The sequence below is a fragment of the Scomber japonicus genome, chromosome 22, assembly GCF_027409825.1.
Source record: "Scomber japonicus isolate fScoJap1 chromosome 22, fScoJap1.pri, whole genome shotgun sequence".
Taxonomy (NCBI): Eukaryota; Metazoa; Chordata; class Actinopteri; order Scombriformes; family Scombridae; genus Scomber; species Scomber japonicus.
In genome coordinates, this window is record NC_070599.1 from 5606163 (window position 1) to 5627847 (window position 21685).

General features: G+C 40.8%; 1 protein-coding gene across 1 annotated transcript in view; it reads left to right on the forward strand.

Annotated features, from left to right (window-relative positions):
- Positions 1-21685, forward strand: part of afap1 (actin filament associated protein 1) — a 65713-nt gene that overhangs the window by 40243 nt on the left and 3785 nt on the right. The window contains exons 4-13 of the mRNA XM_053343300.1: positions 2116-2224; positions 2387-2598; positions 2759-2938; positions 9295-9381; positions 10820-10895; positions 14347-14499; positions 15290-15501; positions 15950-16095; positions 16839-16953; positions 21221-21350. Of these exons, the coding sequence (XP_053199275.1) occupies positions 2116-2224; positions 2387-2598; positions 2759-2938; positions 9295-9381; positions 10820-10895; positions 14347-14499; positions 15290-15501; positions 15950-16095; positions 16839-16953; positions 21221-21350 (1420 nt within the window). The remainder of the gene's footprint in view (positions 1-2115; positions 2225-2386; positions 2599-2758; positions 2939-9294; positions 9382-10819; positions 10896-14346; positions 14500-15289; positions 15502-15949; positions 16096-16838; positions 16954-21220; positions 21351-21685) is intronic.

The following is a 21685-nucleotide window of genomic DNA, read 5'->3' on the forward strand; positions in this document are numbered from 1 at the left end:
AAAAGTCTGCAGGCATTGCAGCTTGGTCATGGTCTTTGTGAAAAGCGCTTTCAGAGAGACTTAGAGTGCAGCCTTATAAGGTCTTTATGGCTTGACAACATTTCATACACTTTGAGGTTGTCTGGTACTTGCTTGTGTGGGCTACTTATTAGACTGACGCTCCAGAAGAAACACTGCTTTTTAATGGACCATGCTATATTCCGATGTGCTCATGTAAGCAGGGGTTTATAAGCATAATTTCATGGTAATGTACTTCCTTAAAAAAAAAATCTTTATTTTCACCAGTCTGGGTGAACGTCCATTTGACATCAGTGACCCCACAAAAGCACAGGTGTAAATCATCACATTTAATAACAGCTGAATTCTATTTAGGCTCATTGTCACACTGTCAGGACTATACTGAGACACTTGAAATAAACAGAGCCCTTGTTGGTGTTATTAGTAAAACCTGTGCTTTTCCTACCATGACAAGTCTAAATGGCTTTTGTGATAAAGACCTATTGACTCTCAAGCATTATCCAATTTTTGGAGGGTTAGGGTTAGCACAATAGGAAAGTAAGCTAATAACTGACGTTAAGATGTATTATCAAAAAAATGCTTCACCCTTAGCAAAAATCATGCTTAGTTTTATGATTTCATGCTATAAATATTACAAAAATAAGAAGTAAAAAGAGAGGTAAGATTATAATGTGAGATTAGTTTGAGTTTTAGCTAAGACATATAATGCTAGCTAGCTACAGAAAACATCTGCAGGCCTGTTAAATTAGCTGTTTTAGGAAAATAAACACATCTAATTCAGCATTCAAATGGTTGTTTGTGTGAATGGAGGTTACAATTCAGCTAAATATGACCTAACTCTACAGTAAGCAGTTCTCTACAGTGTGGAAATGCTGGAATCACAGTGACATATGCCAACCAGTGAGATATTCTTTTCTGTGTGCTTAGAGATTATCAGATTTGATGTTTATAACCACAGTTCTGTTAGTTTTAAGAGGTGAAACGTCAGAGGAACGGTGCTCAGCACCATCCAAGACGGATCACGTCAGGCTGTGCAGTTGATCCCTCGCTCTAACAACTGGATTTGCTGGATTGTGTGGTGCCAAAGGGAACACATCCAAACAAAGGGGGTCTCATTTCTCTCCCTCTACCCTCCACACTCCACCCTCTCCTTCTGCGTCTCTCTCTCTCTGTTCCTCTCATGAGCTCTGCAGTATAATACCATGAAATACCTTAAATCCATGCAAGGTCTAATTATTCACCACGCAATAACATATCAGCTTTCACCAGCTTTTTCAATTAGTTGGTTTTCTCAGCTTTGCTTCTTTATTTTGTGTATCGACTCGTTCTTACATTCAATTCTAGTCATTACTGAAAGACTTTAATATAGCTTTCTTAAACCAACACTGTTCTTGGCCACTCGCTGTTTTTTTCTGTCACACAGTACCTTGTAATTATTGTCTTTCCCTCCTCACAAGCATTCTTTCTCCAGTCTCCGGGACCTCTACTCTCTCTCTTTTCAGATTCTGAGTTAAGTGAAATATCTTGTGCACAGTGGTAGGCTCTGTTTTTCATTGACACCGGCCAATTATGAGTGCTGCACTGATAACATTATAAATGCCTCCTCTTGTATTGTCCCTGCTCTGATCAAGAAAATCTGAAGAGTCTCCTCTCCCACGCCACAGACGCCACAAATTACAGCTAACTACTTCCTTGCTGATGGGGAGATAAATGACTATTACTGATTGTTGCCACCAGCACTAAAGACTCACAAGATAAAACTTTATCATTTTAGTTGATCTCATGTTGAACTCCATTTTTGTTTTCATCGTCAGTGTATTCATTGTAAGTTATATATGGGAGTAAGGTTGTCAGCTGAACTGTAAATGACACATGGAAAGGAGTTAAAGATTCAGTTGAAGTGAAAATGCTAAAATAAGTTGAAATTAAAACTGCAAGCAGTGATGAATTCCCTCAAATGCAAAAAGGCCTTCTCACTGTTAGTGCTCGGACCCTAATAAGTTAATTCATAGTGACTTAAAGCAGTTTAAGTGTCATGAGGATTCGCTGAGGTGAGAACTTTGCACTGACTAATAGAATCTTCTTTTTTCTCTGCAGCCTCCAAACAGCGGCCCTCCTCCTCTGCCCAGCTCCTCTCTACCAGAAGGTTACTATGAGGAAGCGGTTCCTTTAACTCCTGGAAAGGCTCCTGAATACATCACATCCAGTGAGTGACTGATTTATAATAGGCATCACTGATACAATAGAGTCACACATAGAGACAGTAGTTTATGGGCCATGCTGCTGAAGAGAAACAGTGAAGAACCATGTCTTTTGTCTTGTTCTGCTCATCTTACTATCTTATTGTCTCATACCCCACACCTCTCAGACTATGACTCGGACGCCATGAGCAGCTCCTATGAGTCTTATGATGAGGAAGAGGAGGATGGTAAAGGTCAGAAGATGCGTCATCAGTGGCCCTCTGAGGAAGCGTCTATGGATCTGGTGAAGGACGCCCGGATCTGTGCATTCCTGCTGCGCAAGAAACGCTTTGGCCAGTGGACCAAGCTTCTCTGTGTCATCAAGGATAACAAACTGCTGGTGAGGGCAATTCTGTACATGTATAAACATGCAGCTTATGGCTAACAAAGACAATAAAGAAGTTACCCCCCATTGGCGATTGAGGAAACATCATACCAGCAACATTTTAAGTTCCTCCAGTTTAACATTCCACCTCTCTCTCTCTTTCTCTCTCTCTAAGTGTTACAAAACCTCCAAAGACCACAACCCCCAGATGGAGCTGACCCTGTCTGGTTGCAGCATCACTCACATTCCCAAAGACGGCAAGAAGAAGAAGCATGAACTGAAGATCGTCCACCAGGGAGCGGACGCCCTGGTGCTGGCAGTGCAGAGCAAAGAACAGGCGGAGGAGTGGCTCAAGGTGACACTATGAACCCTAATAGTCAATGCAAAGATGCAAGTAGACACTAATTTGCCCAAGATGACACAAATTGATGCAAATATATCACAGGGCTTCATATATGTAATTGCAGGAGAGGGAAATAAGAGCAAGAACCAGAGTTTCTTGTGATCTTTAAAGTCAGTCAGAGGCTGGACAGTACAACAAATTTAACCTGATGATTTAGAATGTGTGATGCGATCAAAAGCCCCAGCGCAAGCAAGTAAGTGGACCTTGAGTGGACATTGAGTGCTATAACTATTAACCATATGGAATGGTGTTAGCAGAACCCATTTGATTACTGAGTGTTTTACTCACCTTGAATCATTTCTACTCTTTTCTTACAAATTGAGACTCATCTTGGACACTTCTGTAAAATTGCATTGACCATTTTTCTTAAAGCATAGCATTGCCAAAGATATGATTGCTAAACAGTGAAGAGGCCTGAAGCCCTGTTAGCTGTTCTAAAATTACTTAAACCACAGCATCATGTGGCTCATTGCATAAAGTAGAGAGCTGTCAAACACAGTAAAGTTAGCTGTATACCAGCGTCAGTGGAGCTTACCATAGATCATTGAAACGTAGTTCAGACTGGGGTGAAATTCTTGAGATGTGCTTGAAAGTTTAATTTCGGATGTTGTTGTCAGGAAGGTAAAATTAGATGCTGGTATTTAAGAATGAAGGGTGTAGCTCTCTGGTTTTTGTTCTTTAGGATGAGCCTTTTCCTGATATTGTATGATTGGTGGTTTGTTATGAACAGGTGGTTCTGCTGGTTTCTCTCTGATGTGAAGATGTTTGGTTTGCAGTCCTCCTCTGATCCCTTTCCTCTGTCTCTCACACATTCTTTCCCTGCCTCTGTCACCCACCCCCCTCTCTTTCCTTCTCCTCTGCTCTCTGATCTTTTCTTCTGGACGCTCGACAAGTCTGCAAAACAAACCTACCCCGCCGACATCAAATAGGCTCCGGTGCTTTCTGCTTTTCAATCTCTCCGTCCGTTTGTTGTGAGTGTGGTGCCAGCACCTCTGGGCTCTTTCTATTTCAATCACAGGAGGGAAGACAGGCCTCATCTGGTGTTTGGATTTAAAAAGAAACCCTCACCCTACTTCTGCTTCACTTTCCTAAGCGTCTCCCGGAATCCCTTGTTTGTCCTTGACAATCTATTGTGCGCTATTTTTAAAGATCTCTTCTTTTCGTTTTGTGCAATGGTATTTTTGTAATCATTTGTGCCTGCTGGCCTCTGCCAACTGCATTCCCCTCTGCTACAGTTTTACCAACAGGCTTTTGGACTCTGAGGCGCACTTTTTTATTCATTACTCGCCGAAGGTCTTGTTAAAAAATGAAGTGTGGAGCAATTTTGCCCCGCAGACCATTGATGGAAACACCAGCCTTCTTATTTGCAGTGTTTGCTCTCTGTCTTTCCCCACTTAGTTTTTCATGTTTATGGCTGTCAGGAAACATGGATCAAAACCGTTGGTGTTTTTCTTCTTGATTCGATTACTTGTTCCGAATGGTAATTAGCCGTTGTTTATTGATTGGCTGGGGCAGGTAACCTCGCCGAGGCCGAGGTATCTGCAGGCAGTTGCAACCAGACCCGTGAAAATATACAAATCTCTGCACCACCCAAACTTTAGTAACAACTGTACTAATTGTTGCTTGGAGAAACTGGGTCTCAGTGCATATTTAGTCAGGTGCCTGGATATTGGAAACATATTGAACTGATAACACCACGGCAGTTAGTTTTTCACTCTCGCAATCACCCTGGAGCTTTTTGTTCGCTTAATCGATGCACATGTAGTTTGTCATGCTGCTGCAATCAGCAGTCATTGGATCCAGTTGGCTGAAGCTCTGCGCTCACACCCTCCTTTGCAAGACAAGTCTGGTTTGAAGTCTGTATGCTGTCATTAGCAGAGCAGTGAGTGAAGTTTCTCCCAAGTCTCAGGGTGTGTTAGAGTGGCATCCAGCCAGAAAGATTAGCGTTTTCTTTGTGTCTGTGTTTGGATCCAGTGTTGCTAGGACCACTGGGTATTAAGCACTTACTCATTTCCTCATCATTCCCTTCAACTCTTTTAGTCCAACTCTTCTGTCGTCTTCTACCCAGAGGCATTAAACTTCAACAGCAGTCAGAGATGAACTGGTACCAAAATTCAGTCCTGGACTTTTGTTCAGACCAGCCCACACACAGGCCCAGCAATGCAATGCCTTCATGTGTTATATAAAGGAGTACTTTATAAATCTAATGTATGGTTGTCACTGATTATTATTATTACTCTAATCATCATCATTTTAATAATTATATCGTACGACTACCACTCCCAATACTACTACTCATCATAATAATGTTACTAGGCTGCTTCTACTACTACTGCTACTACTACTAGTACTACTACTATTACTACTACTACTACTAGTACTACTACTACTACTAGACTACTGCAATTACAATAGGAACAAGGACAGTACAGTACCAGTACCTTTGTGCCTACTACCAGGCTATAGGATGCAATTGGGGGTGGCTGTGACTCAGGAGGTAGCGCGGTTGTCCGCCAATCAGAAGATTGGCAGTTCAATTCGCGGCTCCTCCAGTCCACATGTCGATGTGCCCTTGGGGAAGATACTTAACCCCAAATTGCTCCCGATGGCTGTGCCAACAGTGACTGACTGTGTCTGAATGGTTAGCTTCCATCTGATGAGCAAGTTGGCTTTGAGTGGTCACAGAAGACTAGAAATGTGCTATATGAGTACAATCCATTGAACATTTACCAATTGTTATGATGCACTGAGCAGCACTGTAAAGTAGTCTAATCTACCAACTGACTGTCAATTTATGGAGATAGACTCCAGCTACAAAATGTTCAGTTCAGTTTGTTTTACATCTGCATGCATAATATTATTCTTACTGTGTCAGCTGGTTCGTGAGCAATGGCAGACTCAGCAGCCTCCACCAGTGGCCAACCTTGTGACATCATACTTGGTACTTGTTGAGGTTGACACATCAAACAAATGACTTATTTTTAAAAAATATTTTTCTCTCTCTTGCCGACCACCCTTTTCACTGAACTTGTCTTGCCATGCCGCATAGTGTTGCAACTATTATTGTGGTTTAAAAAGCCACCCAAAAGTTGAACTCACACGGCATACATACATACAACTCAATCGAGGCAGTAGTTTGTATGTGTGACCACTAAATTGAAATAATGAATACTGGACAATCACAGTACAGGAGGAACTTGCACTGCCAGCTCCCTAGTACAAAGTCTACGTAAAGTCCGATGTGTGAATACAGCAGAATTCAAAGACCGAGTGAGCTACAATTGCTCACTGCCATAAATGGAACAAAATCCAGAACTAAGGAACATGGTACGAGCAATTTATCAAAGAACTGTTGAACAAGCAGACCATGAACTTCAATATAACGTATTTAACCTGTAGCAGTCAGCCCCCCTCTCATCCACGGCCGTTAAATCTACTGTGAAGCTAGTGCTAATGGAAAGAAGGATTTCCTGTGATGTCTTGTGGAATAAAAGCCTTTGTATTTCTAATGCAAAGCTTAAAAAATGCTGAATTACAACCGCAGCATACTTTTTGTATCATGTCCTGCCTCCTGCACCCTTCGCCCAAACCGAACCAGTGGGTGAGACTATCTCCTGCTGTGTGCTACATGTGTGAAAGGGAATTTTTTGGAAAATTCCAGCCCTGATTCTTTGGACATTGTCCAGAGTTCATATGTGGAAACGGCTCAGAAGATATACAGGGCTATGTTGAAGCCTAACAGGTCCACTGGGATTTTGCATTGTTCGCCCAATGGCCAGCACACAGGGATGGAAAGAAAAAGGAATGGAGAAGAATGAGAAAGTGGTTGAAAAGAGAGAGGGAAGGAAGAGGAAAAAGTTAGGGAAGGAAAAGATTGAGAGATGGGATGACACAATAAGGAAGGCAGGGAGAGTACCTGACGATTTCCAAAGCCTGCTAGTTACAGTTAATGGTTCTCCCAGACACTGTCAGCCAATGATGTGTTTATGGAACACGTATGTCCTTATTGTTACCTTACCTCATTGTACTATACCTTCCTGGTTTTTCATTAAAATTGTGTCTTCCTATCTATATTCACCCCTTTCCTTTTGCCTCTTTCCACAGTATGACCTGTTTTTCCTTTACCCATTGACTAATATAATATCTATCTCTTACTAACTTCTCTTCTCTTGTCTTTTTCTGCATTAAGTTTCAGGAACGTAAGTTGTATATTTACAGTCATTCACAGCTTATTTCTTAAGTGTGCAATCAAGTGCTACCTTGACAGACCAACCCGTACTGCAAGTTGCTGGTTGACAGTGCATGTCTATCTTGTGCATGTCACCATCTTGTTAAGACATGAAGGACTTGGTGTTGCTTGCTCAAAGTGTTTTTGATTAAAGCAGTGGAATCGCTTATTCCTTTCATGGGATACCTTGGTAACATTGTGGTTAAGGCTGCAACATCTCTGCATTGTATCCAGCCAAGGATCTTTATTGTGCCATTCCTTGCCTCTCTCTCCCATCATTTCCCATCACCACTACTTTCAGCTGTATTATGAAGGTGTAAATTGCTCCAAAAAAGAAAATCCAAATCCAAGGATGTCTATTCATCTTCATCGGAAAGGTTAAAAATGCCACTTTACATAATGCAGCTATCAAAGTCTTCCAGCTTTCTGCAGCACAAACATGCACCCAGAATTCATTCAAAAAAGGAAAACAAATAAAGATAAAATTATAAATTTAAATAAAAAGAAAATGCCTCAGCACTGCTTTCATGCATTAGTGGCATACGTGAAGTAAGCCAAAGGCAACTGGTCTAAGCCCACAGAGCATTAAGCATGATTTTTGATCATTTTTATGGAAATGATCAGAAATCCCCCCAATAAAAAGCCCAACTATGTGCTGTCACATAAGTGTAGCCTTGAATATTGGTTGATTATAAAGCTTTTTGATGTTTTACCAGATAAATAATATATCCCAAATGGGTTAAGGCATCAAATACTTATTTTAAACTAGGCAGATTTGCTGTTACTGGAATATATAAAGTTTTCACATTTTCACTAGTCTTTGATATGGTTAAAAAGTTCAGTATGTGTAGGTTTCGAGCAAATTTCATGGCATAAAAATGTGAACTTTGTGGTTCTGGGAGGTGCATATGTATAAAAACCACTTCAATCCCCCGAAAGCATGCAGCAGCAGCAGCAGTTGTCGATCACCAGTGTACTTATTTTATTGAAAGTGGTGTTTCCGCATCCAAAAGTACCACACACCACTCACACTACCTCCTTTAGCTTGATTTGTAGTACATCATCAGATGGTTCTCGTACCCCAGTCTGGCAGCGCAGCTCTCCAGTGGAAGATAGACATGATGTTGCTGTCTGTCCCGCTCTTTGGCCTCTTGAGTCGCACTCTGAGCCAAACCCATGGAGCCACAGCCTGTCATTTCCCCTGCGAAACCCAATTATGCTTCCTCCAAGCCAAAACCAATGAGCTGAGGAGCACTGCGCGGCCAGAGATGGTTCAGAATGCTTGTGGAGAAGACAAGGGGGAGTGTGTGTGTGTGTGTGTGTGTGTGTGTCTGTGTGTGTCTGTGTGTGTGTCACAGAGTGCCTTAGCCGATTTGTGCAAGCAGCAGGTCGTCTGAAATCTCATTTCCAACTGCCCACCACTCATCTACGCACACCCCTGTCACCGCTGCATGCCTATGACTGCCAGATACGACGGTGGCTTGCCAGGTCTGAAGTCCAATGAGGTCACGGTAATGCACACTGGCGCCCCGTCCAGAGCCCTGCAGATCTCATTCACCCCTACTGGACCTTATTGCATAAGGATTCCAAAGACGTAGTAAAACTCTGTGGTGTCTAATGTGTGTAGCAGACACCTCCACCCCTCCACAGACTCCTGCCACACATGCATGCACGCTCTCTGCCTCCTGTAGTTACTGCACTGCATGTGCTGTATTGCCTTATGATCCCTTTGGCTGCCATTCAGTAGCATGATGGGATATGAGAGGAGGGAGTTCACTGTACATGTGGCCCACATTACCCAAAGCATGCTCTCTAGGCTGAAGGAATGAGCTGCTTAATTATGTGGCAATGGTGCGAGGAAATATTTAAGGATTTTTTTAAATGAGGGGATCCACCCATGTGTTATGATGATGGTGAGGACCTAGCATTCCACCAGCTGGGTTCGACACGGCAGCGTATAAACTGAACTCCCTCGGTAGTGATCAGTATGTGTGAGAGAGTGGACTTTCCACCCCTTTTTTTTTTTTGTAATGTAAGCGGCACTCTGGTTAGCTAATGCTGTATTTTCTTACATTTCCAGGTGATGAGAGAGGTGTGTGTTAATGGGAGTGTAGACTTGGATGGAGCTGGATCTGGATCACCAGTGCACAAGCCCGAACTGGAAAAGGTAAACAAAACACATTCATACGCTGATTGATAATGCTGGTGCAATTATCTTAGCAGCAAATAGTCTACTTTCCCATAAATTACTTAGGTTTAATATAGGATTAAGTTCCAGGTTGGCAAATTATATGGAATTATCTGGATTTGTCTATGTTGGTTTGGCTCGGCTGTGTTCACGATGGATTTGAATCTATCATCACCTCTTTCAGGTAGCCGACGTCATCTTGTTTTTAGCCAGTGCTAACTATTGTTTTCATAAGTCAAAATGACAGAACATAGCAGGCAGCAAACTATATTATTTTTAATTCCATCAATTTGTTACGAAAGGCCAGAATTCAAGTCTTGGATGTTGCAAGGTGGTGTCTGTATTTGACGACTTAACGTTTGTTAGCAAAAGAAACTCCATCAATTTCATGACTTAACAGAGGTGTTAGCTTTCCCTAGGGTTGTGACATCTTTTCATGGGGCCCAAAAACCCTGGTGGCGCCCCTGTTTAGACGTAGGATCTTATGAAAATACACTGTGGAAAGTAGTCTACACCTGTTGATTCAATAACAGATCAGTAATCAACATTTTATCTTGTATGTTGCTCATATTCAAAATACTCTCCGCCATATAAGCTAAAACATATTTCTCCAGTTTAAGTATTATCATCGAAGTCAATAAAAGTGCTGAGACTGAACTAAAAGGGTTAAATTGTGGGATTTTAAACCAAAACAATAAGCTGAATTGATTATTGCAGCTTTAGATGTAGCCTAACATACTCGTGTTGAAAGTGACATCATAGTAGATTCAATAAATGATTTAAAAGGATTTGTGATGCATTGTTAATCCTTCTGAATCTAAGAAGCAATAGGGTATTTTAAGAAAAAAATCTCCCTCAGAACTTAACAACTGCTTAATTGGACCTAAAAATTGATCATGCTGTAATAGACAGACGTTTTCAAATATTCCTTCTTCCCAATAAAGACTTCTCTTGTTGGCAGAATCAAACACGAGCACACAGGGCAGTAAAAGCTGTTTGCCAAATAACTCTTATTCCATATGGCACATGAGGAAGATTTAGGGAGCTGGAGTTAAGAGGGTGCGTTATTGGTTTGGAAAAGCAGGTAAAAACACAGTTAACACTGGAGCCATACTGTACTGCACGTGTGTTCGTGCCTGTATGCAACGCATGTGAGTTTAGTGGTGGAAAATGAGCTACATCAAGAGGCTCTTTAATGACAAACCCAGCTTGGCGCAGCAAACACGAGCGCAGCCTAATTATTCATCCATAACATGTTGCAGATGCTCTTAAGGGTTTTTACAGTGTACTTAGACAGCTGTGTTTGTGCATTAATGCCTTTGTCGACCTGTCTTTTTTCAGAAAAGTACAGTTTTGTTCACTTTGTACCTTCTTGTGCATCCATTCTCCTTCTTGTGTGTGGTCTCCCTGCTGCCAGAAGTCATCATGTGAGAGGCCGAGCTCCGACGGTGAGGTGCCCCATGAGAATGGACACAGCGACTGCAAGGACCAAGGTGAGAGTCCACAGCAACGGCATGTAACATTTTCATGTCATTAAAAGTCTGCTAAAAGAATTGATTATTTTTTTTAATACAGTTCAGGAGAGTGTTTCAGGTGTTTTCTTGAGGTTTCCTGGGAAAATCTGCCTGAAATGATGATTGATGGACAAAAAGAAGAAGGAGTAGGTAGTTAGCATGAGCAACAAAACTGACCACGGATGTAGGAACAGAATTTTAAAACTTACAGGGAAAACACAGATGCTAAATAGACAGTAATGGTCATACATGTATTTGAGTCAGGTTTTCATAGCTGACGTGTAGCTGACCACCTCTCATCTCTTCAAAATTCCTGGTGCATCCTGAATTCTTGCAATTTATTCTTGTAGCAGAATCAGGAATTATGAGAAAACATCCCAACAGCTTGTTTTACCTAAACATTTGCCAAGGTACTAACCCCAAATTGGATTTTTTTAAACTACAAGCAGCTACAAACAGTTACAAGTGGCCACATGTAGAGCAAAATAGTGAATGCCCCACACAGTTGGGCCCTAATGGACCAGCATAGCTCAAGCCCAAAGTGCAGGGTTTGTATAGACAGCTCTTATAAGCCCATCTGGTCCATAGCAGTGAGACCACAGTGTGTAAAGACCTATGTCAAGGGTCCCACCATGAGAATGCAAAGCCCACCCACACTTTGCTCTTTCGGATACTGCGAAATAACATTTAAAAAAAATCTATTAAGTGGACATAGTTGGAATCGTTATGTCAGATTTGTGTTATGTTTCAACATCTTCACATGGTACAACTGTGTAGCAGTGTTATAAAACACAATACAACACTGTTAATGAAATGAAATAAGAGGTAGGATATCATCACTATTTTTATCTTTGCTAACCAACAAACCAACAAAGAATTGTTGTTGAATCGTGAGATATTACAGCTCTGGCTTTGTTCCCCCCATCTGTCAGAGGAGAATCTCTGCAGGCTCTGAAAAGGTCAGACTCTAATAACAATGGAGCATGACGAATGAGCATTTCGATTCATTTATCAGGGTTTGAACATGGAGATTGGTCTTTCCCTGCTGGATTACACGCCAAAACAAAGAGATACGGTCTAAAAGGTCTTCGATTGTTTACCGTTTGTTTGCGGAGCAGGCAGAATCCCTCGGGGAGAGAAGTTCCATTACACTCGTCAGCTCAGCTCAGTTATTTGGATCTGCAACTAAAATTTAACACTCTTATTTTTCTTCCCTCATTAAGATTGGTTAGGTTTTTCCAACATTATGTCTTAAACAGATTTCCCACGAGCACTTCATTTCAAATCTTCAATCCAGTTGTGCTTTTATGGAGTCGGCGCAGAGCTGTGATTCATTGACTCGGTTGTGTAAGTCGTGTTTATGTGTCATTGCTGTGAAACTGCGGGGGGAAATGTGGAAATAGTATCAGTTATGATCTCCCACATGAGCTTAATGTAGTCATATAAAATTGTTGATTACTTCTCCAGAGAGGTTAGGTTTTAACCTGGTTGGTCTGTGGTCTCTAGAGATGTATAGAGGCATCATTCAGGATGGAGCGCTCTTCATTCTCAGCCTCCCAGTACACGTACACACCCTCAGAGGGCGAAGGAAATAAAAAGCTCCATTAGCTGAGCAGTCATCTGTGACACCAAAGACATGTGACATGTGATTCTAAGCATTTATAGTTGATGGTTGTATACAGAGTAAATCATTATGATAACTGGTCAGAAACATATTGGTTGTATGACATTTTCTTAAAGGAGAAACTATGCAGCTATTTAGATTTCTTTCCATAGTGGATTATTCATTTGCTGGCTATATGTATTTGTGTTGTACCATACTGCAATTCAAGCATTAAAACACAAGTCATAGGTTACTAAAGAAGGTTGCCTGCTACATTTGTTGTCATCCAGTAAACACAACAGATTCATCAGTGAAATAAAGTTGATACTCCATTGCATTCAACGCCGTACTTCACCCATTCTCCTTGAACTTTCAGTCAGTCCTTCATTCAGCCCTTGAAACCCTCTTTTCAGCTTAATCAGGCACATTCTTTCCATGGCTGGTAACAAAAAGAGCTGATTTACTGGAATCAAATTTACCTGATCAGAGTTTTCCTCCTCCTCTCCTCCTAAAGGGAAAAATATAATAATAATTCCTCCTATTTAAATAGATTTGAATTGCTTTCACATCTGCATGTCTGGTTTCCACCTCAGGCCTGCATTGTGTGTCATGTGTGTTTGTATACTTTTCATATGACAAGAGAGAAATCCTGCAACCGAAAAGGGAGCGCAGACAGCTTCCTATTTAATTAAGGCGGTCGCCATGGTAGTTTGTCACATCATATCAGGGAGCAAAACGCAATGTGGAAAAAATGTTGAAACAGAAGCTTTGGAGTGCCAAAAAGAATTTAATAGAAAGAGTTTCTGTCATTACTGTATCAGTTTTGACTACTATTCGTTCATTTTCAGCAGCTAGGTGCCGATGCGTGCAAAGGCAAAGACACCGTGCAAACCATCTCTGATGATTTATACACACTATATTAGCGTGTGTGTGCATGTGTGCGTCTAGAATCGCTCCAGACACTCGGTGTTAGCCGTCTGGGCGAGATGACATCAGTGAAGGGGAATGCTTCCCTCAGTTCTTCTCCACTGTCTCTTTTTTCAACTCGAGATCTGTCGGCTGACGTCGCACTATCACGTCTTCAGACCCCAACCGCCTTTCTTCTCTCCTCTTCTTTCGTTTTCCTCTTTTTCACACACACACATTTGAATACGCCACAGACCACAGTATCTAAACACGAAAGCCAAGCAGGAGCTATTTTCTTCATGTAGCCTTGCAGGCAGACAGACAGAGGGACTGAGACATAGCCTCTTAAGACCTGGCTTAGGTCCTCTTCCAGCAGAATGTGCACTGTCACTCCTCTCTCCCTCTCTCCCTCTCTCTCTCTCTCTCTCTCTCTCTCTCTCTCTCTCTCTCTCTCTCTCTCTCTCTCTCTCTCTCTCTCCCTCTCTCTCTCTCTCTCCCAACAGAAACTAGGCCAGCTGAAATCGGCCCACTCTAACCTGTGGGGTTGCTGGGATTGCAAAATGAGCCTAATTCACCAACAAAGAGCTTTTTTGAACCCACACGGGTCTGATTAAACCCAATGCAGCTGATTCTGAACTTATGGTTGTTTATAGTGGAGTCTAAGGTTGCTTGCTCTCTCTCTCTCTCTCCCTTTTCCTTCTCTTTTACCTCTTTATTTACAATACTGCCAAATCATCCAAACATAATTGAATCAACATAAATGAACATGTATCATCTCTCTTAGTAATTCCCATTGTCTAAATAATGAGCACATTAAGTCTGCAGGGGGCCAATCGGAAAAGGACATTAAACAGTATTTTTACTCATTTCCCCTTTGTTTTAAGTCACAAATTAAACTCATAATCTCTACTTCGTTCTCAGGAAAAGGAAAGAAGAATTCTAAGTCAGAGCAGAAGTCTGGGACGGTGGGGAAGGGCGCGGGGAAGAAGATCACTAAGATCATCGGGCTGGGAAAGAAGAAGCCATCTACGGATGAGCAGACCTCGTCAGCAGAGGAAGACGTACCTACATGTGGTAAGAAGAAGAGTTATTATCCCGAAGGACTTTAATAGATTGTAAAGGAATATACAAAAAGTGGGATAACAGTGAGCACTTTCCTCAAAAACATTCATGGCGTTGCATTCACTGTTCACACAAAAAGCAACAAAAAAAGTTGACACAGAAAAAGAGAACAAGAAAGAAAAGTTCAACGGTTCCAAGCAGTGGCTCCTATTCTCCTGGGACGTGGACCTGTACTAGGCCTTGGTATATTGGGTTAGGGTTATGGTAAGGGTCCACAAAAAAGTGAAATAATAATTATATAACCTACTATTACATGTTATTTTATGATAATCAGTTTGAACTTCCTGCTTCGGATCCTGATTCAGCACTGAAGATAACCAGTCCATCATCTCCACATGTCTATTTGTATTTGTTAATTTGTAGGTAACCGAAATGAAAAACAGACCCAAAAAAAGTAAGCCCACCCCCACTGGTTGGTCTGCAAGTAATTAAAAATGTTTGGGAGACCGCTGGAATTGTGGCCTTAATGAGACCCTGGTTGATGTGGAGACACCTGGTGAGAACTGGTGGAAACAGCAAGTAGATCTTAAAAGTTCAGGTCTCAGAGTTCTGTTCAGAATTGAAAATTAGGGCAGAATGAGATGGCTTAAGCAGCAGCCAAATGAATTGGGGGTTTAGAGGAAGACATATTGTACAGGTCATGTTCTTCTAACTAGGAAAACTAAAGATGATAGTCAACACTTTGAATGGAAATCTGAAGTGTTTGTCAGTTCTTAAAGACTTCATCGGCTTCGATTGACAGGCTACCTGAACGTCCTGTCCAATAACCGCTGGCGGGAGCGCTGGTGCCGTCTCAAAGACAACCAACTGCTCCTCCACAAGGACCGGGACGACCTGAAGAGCCACATTGCCTCACTGCCCTTGCGAGGCTGCGAGGTCAGCCCCGGCCTCGACCACAAACACCCCTTCGCCTTCCGCCTGCTTCGCAACGGCCAGGAGGTGGCTGTACTGGAGGTTCGTTCTACATGCATCCCAGTATTCCCGTGCTTACCGTGGTACAACATACAATGATTGTCACGTTTTCTCCTCCTTATTCCTGCTGTTCCTCTCATGTGGTAAAGCATCTCCTCCACCCAGCAGTGATTTGATGTTGTTGGTGTATATGAACCTCCTCCATTTGCCTTTTCTCAAATGTTGTCCACGCATCTGCACGATTTTCTCTACTAGCCTTCTGGCTCTTTTCCTTGTTAAACCATATCATTACCAAGTCTTTGATGGGTAGTAACACGCAAGAAGTGACCATTCCCTACAACAAACCAACAATGTTGAACAAATTATATTAATGTAAAAAGTAAAGATAATGATTGGTTATAAAAACTGCTCTAAGCTCTTAGTGTCAGGCTATTTTAGGTTGTTTAATATCATGCAAACTGGTTCAGTACCTGTCTTTTTCCACTTCCAGGCCTCCTCCTCTGAGGCGATGGGTCGCTGGTTGGGAGTTTTGTTGGCAGAGACCGGCTCCACCACCGATCCTGCCACCTTGCACTACGACTATATTGACGTCGAGACCACTGCCAACGTCATCCAGCTGGCCAAGCAGTCCTTCTGGTGAGAGACACGCAATCAAAGTGAAAGAATTGCCATTTACTTCTGATTGAGCCGTCGCTTTTCTCCCTACTTTTCCCTGCTTTTGTTCAGTAATTCTGTATTTTCTAGCTTAGTTTTATTATTTTTATCCATGAAAACACTGTTAAAACGGAATTTTGTTAAAAAAAGAAAAGAAAACAACCTAATATTGTAATGACATAGCAATATGTTGTGAATATAAGTCACTGGATATATGTATGTAAATGTATATTTCTGTAGCTGTCAAACAAAGAAAGAAAGACAGACAAAAGGAAGTGTAGTTGCTTCCCATCATCTTTTTAAAACCAAAATACTTCCGAAATTGCAGATGTTGCCATTATTTTATTTTGTTAGCTTTTTTTTTACCAACTTGGTTTGATTTTTTCTCCTTCATTCATTTTAGAATTAGTGGCAAAAAAATATACGTTTTACGATAGTTGTGTGATAAGCAAATCATGTAAGCAGAGCATGCATGTGTAACTGGTGACCAAAGTGCAGTTAAATGAGGGCTATACAGTTAATTTAGCTTTTTTTTAAATATCACACAGTATCCTCTGCAGTACAATGTGATGACTTGACCGTACTAGTTCTTAAACAATGTATAGTATAGTTTATTTTGTGGACTAATGTGTCTATTTGAGGTCTGTAACATGGAAATGTTACGTCAAAGAAATACTTTATTAAAGATACATGCATTTTCACATAAATCTTGATCTCCTCACCAGTTTCACCAGTAAGCGCGCTGTCTCTCCTAACCCGTACCTGGACAACCCAGTCAACGGCTACGCCTGCCCCACAGGGATGGCTCTGCACTACGATGACGTGCCTATTAATGGAACAGTAAGCACACACATCATTCAGTTCTTGGCTGTACTACATTTTGATCGTTTCCTTCTTTGCTTTAGCTAACTGCTTTTCACTTCCTGTATAACAATAAAGGCACCACATGCAGACAACAGAACAAAATAATTATAAACAAGTGAGAACACAGTTCAAATTATTATTATCCTACATTTTGGTGTGGTATTTTAAGGTACGTTAAGGCAGCCAACTATTCAAAGTGTTTTACAGAGAAAAATATTGTAGCAACAACCATTAAAGTTATTAAGATTAAGTTATTAAGAATAAAACTCAGTTTCACATAAAGCCCTTGCTTTCCATTACAAGTAGATGTTAGTTGATGCTAGTTGTTGTTTTTTTAGGGTTAGGGTTAGTTTTAATTAAACTGAATGTTAAAATGCTACATGTAGCACCTTTAATAAATGTCATGTCATAGAACTTACTATAACTATACTGAACTATACTGTACTATACTATACTATACTAACAATATATTGCAACATCTCTTCTCTCCTGTTATCCTTTTTCTATCTTTCTTTGCTGTTATGGATCATGTCTCTTCTCTTCTCTTCTCTTCTCTTCTCTTCTCTTCTCTTCTCTTCTCTTCTCTTCTCTTCTCTTCTCTTCTCTTCTCTTTTCTCTTCTCTTCTCTTCTCTTCTCTTCTGCTTGCTTGCATGCATGCTTGCCTGCTTTAACCCAAGGACCCGGAGGCGCAGTACTCCTCTCCTAGCACCAGGGGGCACCAGCTGAAAGAGGATGTGCTCTATGAGAATGATGACCTATATGAGAACATGCCCTCGCCCAAGCTGGCTTCTCGCTATCCTCAAAAGCCTTCCTCTTCTTCTACTTCTTCTTCCTCCACTTCAAGAAGTCACTACAAAACCCCTGTTTCTAAAGTCTCTTCTAAGTTCCTCACAGCTGATACTAAAACTAAAGCCACTGCTCAGGTGACTAACAGTCTGCTCATTTGACCTAACCTTTTTCCTCCTTCACTCTTTTATAGTTCACCATCATAATTAACCTTTTCTTTTCAATATGTTAAAGTGTACTTTCTGGTGGTAAGACTTTGCATCACTTTCTCTTTGTCTGTGTCTACTTACCAAAAAAATAGCTGAAATACAGACCACCTTCCGTAATGACAAATAAATAGCTGAACAACAGTTAAACACGTATTTTAAAGCTCCATTACACATTTCTTTTGGGGGGGGTTAGTACTTGGGGGCAGAAGAACGAGCTTATCACCCAATAAAGTTGTCACTGTGATCATGTCTGTAAACATTTGTCTATTTACACATCCAGTAAGTCTGTGTGTATGTGTGTGATTAATTGTCCATTATTCACTCTCCTTTTAAGCTCTATTTTCATCTCCACAAACTGTTAGGGAAAAAAAAAATTGGCTTTCCAGTTGATAAATGTTTCACTAAATTGCTGGTCACTAACTTTGTCTGCTGTTTGGTGCGGGTCAGGCCACATGCAGTCAGTTTATCAGAGCTTGTTTGCCCAAAAACAGCTGTCTGCAGCTGTAGCTTACAGGGCCGGGAAACCGAAACAATGAGCTGAAAGAGGCTGAAAAAGCTCTGTAGAGCTGAGGAGGAATGTGATAATTCACTATTGAGTCACATCCTTCATGCTACACATTGTTGATATGAGAAACATTGATTATTGCAGGGTCGGAGCTAACACATTTCCTGTTAGGCAAAACTGTGGAGTGTATGTATTTGTGTATTCAAAATGATTTGTTCTTTTGTACTTCGATCATACCGCATAGCTGTCATGAAATGGGACATTCCCTGATTTGCATTCTCTGAGAACGAGCAAAGTGAGAGATGCCTTGGTTAAGGGGAAAGAGGGAATTCTGTTTATTATCCCTGAAGAAGTATTCTTTCACTCACTAGATAAGGTGTTGATATTGGCCACCCACAAGTCCACCTCTATTTCCCATCAGCCTGTGAGGCCTGCATCTCCCTCTGGTGTAGTTCTTAGTAATTTGATTATTACCATGACTGGCCCGAAATCATTCCCGTGTCCAGTCTTTGGAAACACTCAGTATGTACTTCAGGTCCAATTAGAGTTTTTATAGGACTGATACCAATAACTAATTTAATATCAGTAACATCCAATACAGATCAATGCTCAGATTCAGGGCTCAAGTAGTTTTATACAAAGTTCCTGCATGAGTTCCTGTAAAAGCCAGATTTCAGTTTCCTTGTGATTTATGTGTATTATATGCACAGTACGAGTAGAACATGTGTATAGAATGTGTATGCATATATATATATATATGCGTGTGTGTGTATTTGTGCTTATGTGGTTGTCCCACATATTGTACGTTCTTCCTCCCCTTTACAATGAGCATCAGCTGTGTGTGTAATTTATATTTTTACAGCCCTTGCTCTAAGTGCCACCCTGCCTCAACAGCCACATAAGTCACCGCATGGTGTTGCATGGAGCTCCGCCTCCTCCCCGCCAACTCTTTGATGTGTGCGCTGCGTGTGGCGTGGCCAAGGGGTGTTAACATTGCCTCCACAACCACAAAGTACCGCTCCACTGTAGAAGAAGTAGATTTTCATCTAGAGAGGTGTAGAACAGATGACAGCCCACATTGCTGGATTCAAGCTATCCAAAGTCAAAGCTATCAAAATCAAACCATATCATGTAGTGCTTCTATATATCTGTTGCTTTGATACATTTATGACTTTCAGATCAAGGAATTTGTAAAATATGAGTGTTGGCCTTGACAGCAAGCACAATATACTACCATTATTCTCATCACAAATACAGTATACTGTATCTTGTTAAGGGCAACAGTGACCAACTAATTTAACTTAACTTGGACCTGTACTGCTTTCTGACAGTTTTCCCAGATTAATTTAATCATATGATTTATTATCAGTCCCTAAGTGTTTTTTCATATGTGCCTTAGCAATACATAAAAAGTAATTCAGACAATGAGGTTACATCCTTACATCACTACACCACATTATTGTAAGCAACATGTCCTGATAGTGTCGAATTCAACTATAAAATATTAAAAAACTGATTAAAAAGTCATTACATTTATATTAAATGGTATTTTTAAATGGTGAAATTATACAAACAAACATGAATAAAGTTCCCATACAAAAACAATTGGTTAAAGCTGCTGTCATTAGTGAAACAGATGTTCGAATGTCTTACGCTTCCAGCACTGTGACATATTTCCCAGCGAATACATAATGAATATGTAGTCAAATTTCTAGAAGGATTTAATTCAAATCCTTCAAATTAGATTGGACCACTAAAATGTAGGCACGAATACAATGTGATACAAAGCTGTAGAGAAAAACACAGCTACACACCTCTCTCACTACTTGTTACTCGGAAGTAGTTTGTTGTTTTTTTGATAACTGAACCAAAAGTACACCTCCACAGACGATATGGCCATGCTAGCTATTATCACCCACACAAAAAGGGTTATTTTTTATTTGTTTTAAAGTGTATTTGACACATATTTGGTATACAACAAGAGGTAACTAAACGATTAAGACATGAATGTGTGATTAGAAGTTGTAAATAGAACATAAGTAGAACATAATAGCATCAAATGGGAAACAGACAAAGTGAAGTGAAAATACTGCAATGGAGCATCAAGTGGCTCCAAATCTCCTTTATGGGTGTAAAGACCAAAGACTTACATTTTAAAATATGACTCCAAATGAATGTTAATGTTGCTCCATTTCTATTGGATGTATATATAGAAGTGTTTTTGTTAGTTATAACACCTTTAAAATAAAATATGATAGTGCTGTGTGTAGCATGTACTGCTGCCCCTAAGTGGCCAAAAATATGTAATGCAATTTAAGATTTAATTTTCTACATTTCTATTTGTAATATATGCTATTAGTCTAAGTTTATGAAATGTTTATCACATGCGTTCCACCTTTTTCAAATATATTTTCATGTTTTGACCCAATTCTACTATATATTAATCAATCAAACTGCACCTTTTTTCTATTATGTTTAGAGGTGACTAAGATTATAACGTTTTCAATCCAGGTCCATAGGCTATAGCTGTGGAACAAGCAGATTTCTTGCCATATTAAGTGTCATCAGCCTTTATTAGAAATGTGCGATTGGGTTTTATTGTAGAGTATAAATTTCAAATGTGCATTTTTTTGGTGCAATGTTTGGGACAACCGATACATATGGTAGCTTATGTAAAGTATTAACCTTCCCAAGACATTTTGAAGAGATTTGAAAATGTCTTCCTTATTCTCCTCCAATCAGCTGAAGGGAAAGAAGGGAACTACGACCAATGGAGTGGCGTCAAAACAGAAGGCAGAGCCAAAGAATCAGCACAAGAAGAATGGAGTTAATGGGACGAATGGGACAGCATCTCTGAAACGGAACAACTCCAGTAAGTAGTGACAAAAACTACTTTTGTGAAAATAGTCACTTTTGATAGTTGTCCACCTTTCCTGGTCAGTTCCTGGTGCTGTAAGTGAGCAGCAGACAGTGTGTCTGGCTCCCCAGTCCCAGCCTCACCACCACTGATTGCTTTCTAGCAAAACTCCACTCCACAGCGATTTGGAAAATGCAGGATGTCCAAATTACAGTTGGTTTAAATGGGAGTGGGGGGGGGGGGGGGGGGGGGGTAAATAACTCCTAAAGCCTATCCTACCCTCAAGAAGATCCATGTGACGCACTGGGCCAGACTTGAACCTTCTGCCAACATTGGGGTAACGTTCAATC